The sequence below is a fragment of the Dipteris shenzhenensis genome, chromosome 17 (assembly GCF_047967505.1).
Source record: "Dipteris shenzhenensis isolate YYH24624 ecotype China chromosome 17, Dip_SZ_1.0, whole genome shotgun sequence".
NCBI lineage: Eukaryota > Viridiplantae > Streptophyta > Polypodiopsida > Gleicheniales > Dipteridaceae > Dipteris > Dipteris shenzhenensis.
The window spans coordinates 6,314,853-6,322,792 of NC_141612.1; the positions used below are offsets into that span (position 1 = coordinate 6,314,853).

A 7,940-nucleotide genomic window follows, 5' to 3' on the forward strand; every position below is an offset into this window, starting at 1 on the left:
TATTATATTGAACTAAATAGAAGAAACCTGATTTTTAACAAATATTCAAGTTCTACATACGACTTGTACATGCAAGTTGTACATGCAAGTTGTACATGCGAGTTGTACATGCAAACTTGTTCTACATTGCATTCATTGGTTTGGTTTGTCCAAATGTGGTCGATGGTTGTTCCACTAATAGTTGTTGGATGGTTGTTCCACTAATGCTATGAACTAACTAAGATAATGCAGCAAAAAGACAACATCAACTAAAGAAACACCCGTATCAGTTAACCTTCAAAAGACAAAGGAAACATTCAACATTCAATTGCAATTGAAAGAAACAACTGCTGTGTATGGCTCACAATTAGATCACATTTGGACAAACATATTAACAGAAAACACATAGACCAGAACATCATATGCACATCGAACAATAACCTGCCTCAACATAGCAGGGCCTTAGCAGATTCTCCACCTTGTTTTTAAAAGGGAATCAATAGACAACGTAAGACTTTCCATACTCCCCGACATGTTTCCTTTGCTGGCATACCATCGTAAGGTTTTCTTCTTGACTAACCACATGGGTACCATCATGTTGCTTGAGGAGTGGGACCTCCTCTTACAAAGTCTTCCTTCTGATCAACATAAAGATCTCCTTTGTGGGCCTATCAAGTCTCCCCAGCCACCAGTCCTTTTAGCTACCAACTGTTCTGCCCTCAAAAGTTTTTGGCTGCTTGTACATTCTTTTGAGAGTCCTGGCTTTATCTTTCAAAGAGCTGAGCTGGGATTAAAGGTCTTGCTCTCGCAGCAGCTTCCTTGCTCGCTTGGAAAAATTATAAGTGTGTTCCAACACTTGCTGACTCTGAAGAGGTGAAGGACAAATTCCAGTTTTGAGTGAATTTTCCCCTTACACCTTAAAGAATCTGGGATCAAGATTGAATCCTACTCCTGTCCCAAAAACACTAGATAGCAGACCAAAAAGTCTTACAATCAAACTTGCATCTTGATTGTCTCTTCCTCTTTAGAACCTACACTCTCCCTATGTTGAAAGATCTCACAGTCTTTGATGTGGCAACCACGAGAGGTGCTGAGCTAGTGGTGTGATTATCATGCATGAACTTGCTGTCAACAACAGAGTCTTCTCTCAGAACAATTTTGTAACAATAACAGATTTTCAATCCCTCTCCATGCTGATAGCATTCATGATTACTCAGCTTGATTCGCCGGAAATTCCAAATGACGGTGAAAGCGCCTGCAGTCACTACCAGGTGGCGCTCCTGCTTCCCATCCTCTGTCACCTGCAGAAAATACATGATGTCAAAGCGGCGTTCTGGATAAGAAAATCCCTCTCTCTCTCTCTCTCTCTCCCCCCCCCCGTCTTACCCACGAGAATTGGCCACCACGTAGTTTGTGATCCTTCCCTGCCCAATGTGCATCCAAAGGAGTCAGCTTCAAAAGCCTTGGAGCAGCAGACTTGTTGCCTGCCCGCCCACTGAAGCCTGTCTTCATCTTCCCATCTTTGTCTCTGAAGACGGTGCTGATGAGAATCAAGCACGTATCGGTGGTGGCTAATATCCACTTCCCGTCAAACGTGACATCAACGTGTGTGATGGGCACTCCCAATCCTGGAAAGCACGTCTTGGCCATCCTCAAGGAGCTCGTCCCGTATAAGCGCACCTTGCCGTCTTTGGAGCCTACAACCACACATCCATCGCCCGTGGTGGCAAAGCATTGGAAATTGATTCCTCTCGAGAATTGGTGGCCTTCTGCCCAATTCAAGACAGGACTCACAAGGTCCTGCACCATGCCGTGACTAACCCTCATGTCCCATCTACACAACCTGTTATCATCCAAACCAAGAAATGTAGAGCCTGAAGGATCCAGTTGAGCCCCCTTGCTCTCATTCGTCAAATCCTTCATTGTGATGGGAAACCCATCTTTCACGAAGTTCCATTCGGCCACAACTTTACCCGTCCCGAGATCTAGCTGATGAACCCCTGAAGAATGCAGCTTACTGATGGCTGGATTCAGAAGTAGCATATTACTCTCACCCTTAATAAGCATACATTTTCTTCGAGTAGAGGAAGAATCCAAACCCCGTAAGCCCTCACCCAACGGGACAACAATGCCCTTCCCCCGGATTCCAGATGACCTATTCCTCACGGCTTCGACGGCGGACTCGTTTACAAGAAAACTGTGATCGAGAGCACCCATCATGAGGCTTTGAATTCCTACAGTTGCAGGCTCCGAGAAAGCTTCTTTCACGTCTCGCTGAAACGCGGGCGGTTCTAATGCATCCTCTGCACCATCCCAGACTGAGTCATCTGCAAGTTCCGGTTTGGCCCAACCCAAAAAATCTTTGCCGAAAACCTTGACTTTGTTCTCCTCTGTAGCTTCGAGGAGGTAAGTGTTCTCGAACTCGCAATTCTGATACTCAGCGACGAAGTTCAAGTAGAATTCAAAGCGTGAGAATTTGAGAGCCCATACACCTTCATGAACGAACTCAGCTCGAAGCTGGTCATCGGAGAACTTGGTCTGCAAAGTGGTGTCCACTGGAGCTCGGATCCAGCTACCAACAGACAGGATCCAACGACGAAAGCCCTTACGTTCAGGGGTTCCCCAACTCTCCTCTTGCTCGCTATCAGCATTTTCCTCGTCATGTCTAACAATTTCCCATTCAACGGAGTTGTGGGCGACAACCCATTGGGAGGTGGGAGCGAGATATTGAAAGAGAGTGGCTTGTTGAGAGCTTTGGGGAGGGGAAGCTGTGGCTTGCTGAGAGCTATGGGGAGGGGAAGATGTGTTGCCATTGAGAGAGGGGTGAAACGGGGAAGCTTTGACGGGAAGATGGAGAAGAGGGGAAAGGGGATGAACGGAAGGAGAAGGGCTAGCAGAACAAGAAGGGGAAGAAGGAGAAGGAGAAGGAGAAGGAGAAGAAGATGAGGAGGATGAGGAGTTCTCACCATCGCTACTTCCAAGGTTGCCTTTTCTGCTAAGAAAAGCTCCCATCCTTCCTGCTTTGAAATCGTGCATCCATCCATAACTTCATATTCTTCAACCACTCAAAATGGAGGGAAACCTCGCATATTCAACAAATCACAAAACTCAAACACTCGGAAGATCTACAACCTTGGGAAGCACTCGTTCTGAGGCAACACGCGCGCATGGACCAACTCGTTCTGAAGCACACGTGTTGGGAACTTTTTCCACGCCACTGGGTGCATGTACAAATTATTCCAAGTGATTAGAGGTGTTACTCTGATGTAGATATGGTCAAGCAGAAAGAACAGAGTGTTGAGGAATATTCCATTTAAGATGGACTTGTGTAAAGCCATAAGGGGTCAGGTTTTGGTTGTTTTGAGAGAGTTGATAATGAAGAATGGGTCGCTTTTGGTAGCCACTAAGTTGTTGGAAAATGCTATAGTCTCTTATTAGATTGTCATGTACCTGCCTTTTGTTTTAATATAATATAGAGTAGTCTCTTATTCAGACTGTCCTATATCTAACTTTTGCTTTAATATAATATAGAGTAGTCTCTTTTGCTACCCAAAAAAAAATCACAAAATTTTGGGTTTCAAAATTTTGAAGTTTTTTCTTGAGAATTTGCAAATTTTTGAGTGAAAATATAAAAATCCCTCCCTAAAATATTACAGATTTTATTGAATTGAGAAGGTATATTTTACAAGTGAAAATGAAAATGTTACACGTCCATTGTCTATCTTTTGTAGGTTTTATGTGAACACTAGATCAGACACACATACATGCGCGCGTGCACACACACACACACATACACACACAAATAACACACTTTGGATGCATGTGGATCATGTGCTTGTCAAGATGACCACTTAGTACTATTGCAATGATCAACCCCTTGGTATATGACAATATACTTGCAATAAGATGAGCTTTATATCGCCAATAGATAAAGCCCTAATCTCCCTATTTAATAAGAGTCCTTGCAAAAAGAAATGATTTAAAAAAAAGAAAAAAAACAAGAGTCCTTGCAAAAGTACAACGATTTATGAGCTTATTGGGATTGCGAGCTTTTTACATGGCCAACCTAGACCAACTTGAAACTATCGGACCTAATATTGAGCCACGAGTGAAGTTGTAGACCTTAGGTTGAATTTGATGTGATTCATATGAAAAGCTAAAAACACTCCTAAAGCTGACAAAAAGCTAGTATGGACCCAAAGGTTTTGGTATTAATTGGATTATCTACCTCTATAGATAGAGGACAATCGATAGCATGGGCAAGAGAAAAGTTTCATTCAAACCATCTAGGGCACTACGCTCCAAAACCCAAAAGCTAGAAGAGCTAGAGGAACAAGTCGTGGAGTCTGACTTGAAGTGCACAAAACGAGTGAGTCAATATACAATAACTAAATTGTCACTATTTGTAGATTTTAAATTCTACTTGGATGACGATGTATCGAACAATCTAGTGTGGCTTAAGAAAATGGAACTGGATGGATATCATGGTTATCACTAGTGGAAGTGGCAAATCAACATGCAAGACGACAAGCAATTTGCACAATTTTAGGAGTCTGAAGGTTTTTTAGCACCCAGTGTTAATAAAGAAGGTGGTTTCCACAATTTTTTATTTACCATTATGCCCTGATGCACTTACGAAGCCAGAGTTCTGAGTTTTTTGTTAGAAGCTTCTCTATTTTTGAGAGATGAGAGGAGTATAACTTTTAGTATCGAACACTTCTGCAGGTTCCAGATGAACCCCGAAACATGGAGCCACATTAAATATTGTTATGCCTTTTGGGTAAGGCAAAAAATGTGCTCTAGACAAAATGTCATGTTGCTCACATGAATGATTCCAAAAGGGTGATGTTGAAGGTTTTCAAGAATGTGGAATTAGGCACCATGGAGCAAGGCAAAAAGAAGAAAAGGAAATACCTTGTAGGCTTTTATATAGTTAATAAAGACTAACCTAAAAAATTTAATCAAGCACAATTACACTTGTACGTGGTAGGCCAAACAATTCAAAGATTGCAGGTTACTTATGATGAGGTAGTTTTAATGGTGAGATTCACTGAAAATTAATCTTTCAAGGAGCAAAATGAGATTCAGTCCATACATTTTCAAAGTCCCCCAAGCACCCTATCTCCAGGGTCTATTGAACCATCTAGACCACTTCAATTGAAGTTCCTCATTGGACTTTTGAGCTTAGTGATATAGTTCCTAGAATGGCACCAACCAAAGCAAATAAACCATGTTGTGGTGACTTACAATACTTGGTTGACTACCACCACCCTAGAAGGAAGGACAAGTTTGGCTAAGCTCTAAAAAAGGAGATTCCTCCTTATATTCTCCAACATAGAGGAGAATTGATGTGAAGGAGAGATAAGCATACCAATCTGCTAGCCCAAATACCTAACAAAAACACCCCTTTGAATTCAAGTGGAACAAAAATTAGCCCCCCAACCTCGAGTGTCCTCATCACTAATCCAAAATCCTTTGGATTTATTCTAGTTAATATGTGCACCTACTTCAAAACAAATAAATCCAATTCTACCTTGAAAGAAGTGAGGTTCTATGGATTGGCATCCAAAATAAAACAGCAGTGCCATAAGCCACAGCTCAATGTCAAAGAGTTGCTCATTTTGTATCAGGGGAAGTTTAAGACTAATAGCATCTACCTAAGATATATCTACCTAAGATGTGAAAATTTTTATCATTGCTTTAGTCACAAATAGATATGGCTAATCTATACAAGGAGGAAAATGGTCTAATCCAAGCATCTGAGAATCCAAAGCATCATAGAGTGTGCTCTTAAAAATCCCAACCTATGTTTTCCTAGGCTGTTTTCAAAATCTAAGAGTAAAATAGCCTTTGGCCACATTGCACAGACCAATGTGAAGCATCCTAGAATGAAAATATATTTTGGGATGGTCATCACCCATGTATATATGGTTTAATCTATGTTCATATCTTGTATGTATGGGTAGATAGATAGGTGGATAGAATTCTCAAGAGGGATCCTAAGTTCCTATGTGAATAGTCCTTATGGACTTAGGAGAACCCTCCTAGGGTTGTGTATATCTTGTATCATCTTTCTCTTTTTGGTTTATGTGAAAGTGTACATTTGTACAGCCAATTGTCCGTGTGATATCTCTCATCCTCTCATTGCTTTGTGGATAGAGTGTTGGATTGTGTGTCTTAGTTTAGAGTTGTGTGCTTTTTCACATGGTATTAGATTACTTGGTAGGTGTGAGTTTTGACTGTGTGTGAGGAGTGTATTAGATTCTAAATATGTGAGTGCCACTTTGTTGGGAACTGACTGTGTGTTACTGAATGTGTTTTCCCCTTCCCCATTGGCTTACATTTTGAAATCCATGTCAAGATTGCTTCAAAATTTTACCTAAGACTATATATAAGATTTGTTGCTGAGGGTGTGACCCTGGTTGCTCTCATTACGAGTTTTGAAAGTGGTGGTCATGCTAGCTTTGCTATAAGAGAGTTGTTTTTACATGAAAGTATTGCTGAGTGTTTGTTGAGTCTCTCAAGTGGAGGTTTACTATCATTTTTTATTTTTGCCAGGTTGCATGGAAAGTCTTGCTATGCTTTTTAAAGGTTGCAAAGAGGTTTGCTAAGTGCTTGGGTGTCTGTAAGGATGTGTCCCTAGGTCCATTTTTTAGATTTTAAAAAAAATGCTTGAAAAAGCTTGCAAAGAATCTCAAGCAAAGAAAATCTCAAAGGACACTACATGCAACATTGGATAAGAAGAGATTGAAAGGAGATCTAGCTCGTTAAAGAGGTTGATCGTGCATGAGAAACTTGCAACAAAGAAGACACATCTCAAAGACATATAATAGAGCTTGCAAGAAGAGTTTAAGTAGGCTGAACCAACAAAGGGAGCTCTTAAAATGAGGTTGAACCAATTAACCTAAGCACAAAATCCACTAATAGTAGCAAGAAGCTCACATAAGAAAGAGCTTGAAGTAGAAGATCTCATAAGAAAAGCTATGAGACAAGCTTACATTGGTTTGTTCAAGAGCTCGGAAAGAAGTCGTGATGATAGATGACTCTAAAGAAAGAAGTAGCAGTGAGTGCTTCAAGCAATAGTGGTAGCTAAGCACAAGGAGCCGACTCAAGCAGCTACATCATGACTAGAGAGAAAATATGTGTGACTTTGGTAGTCAAGCAAAGGAATAGTAGCTTGGTCAAGCAGCTTGAGAGCTAGAAGCACTTGGAGCATGGAAGAACCAAGATTTGAGGCGGCGAGTTGGAACGTGGAGTAGTGAAGCTTGAGGCAATAGAGGCACACCAATGACTAAAGAGAAGATGATATGTGAGGAAGCAAAAGTGCATGGCAGCCAAGTTGGAGAGGAGCAGCTTAGAGGTGAATTAAGTGAAGGTGTGGAGGTAGAGAAGAGTAGAAGAGACGAAAAGAAGATCTAGAGAAATTGAGGAGGACCTTAGAGGCACCATGAGCAAAGCGTTGAGCTCTAGCGATTGAGGTTGAAGAGAAGAAGACCAACAATGAACCAGTAGATTGTGGAGGAGGAAAAATGATGGTAGTGCATCAACATTCATAGGAACCCTAAAGTTTAAAAATTAGGGCATCCCTTGTTATTGCCATGTGTTCTCTCCACATTTTCAAAGTCAAATATATCTTTATATTTAGAATCCTCCCCTCCATCCCACGTGGATTACTTTGGCTACAAATTTTGCTTCCAATATTTTGAGCACCCAAAGGCCCCAAGGCTTCAAAGTTTCTAAGCCAAAATTAGATCTTCGTCAAGCGAAGATTTAAAATTGGCTCAATAAAAATCTCAAAGTGGTCTCCAAGGCTCCATTCCCTTCCAAAGAAATTTTTTTTGGGCACTCCAAGGTTCATTTTTCTTTAAAGTCAATTTCCTTTTGGGCACTCCAAGGCCACTAATTCATCATCTTGGCATAAAAGCGCATCAATTTTTGGGCACTCCAAGGCCATAAATCCA

General features: G+C 41.2%; 1 protein-coding gene across 1 annotated transcript; it reads right to left on the reverse strand.

The window, feature by feature from the left end:
- Nucleotides 1-489: 489 nt before the first annotated feature.
- Nucleotides 490-2,991, reverse strand: LOC147891590 (protein CYPRO4-like). Its single transcript, XM_087388408.1, has 2 exons — nt 1,366-2,991; nt 490-1,280 (listed from the first exon to the last, which is right to left on the reverse strand). Exons 1-2 carry the CDS (start codon nt 2,989-2,991, stop codon nt 1,011-1,013), a joined length of 1,896 nt encoding a protein of 631 aa, XP_087244534.1. The 3' UTR covers nt 490-1,010.
- Between the last annotated feature and the right edge of the window lie 4,949 nt (nt 2,992-7,940).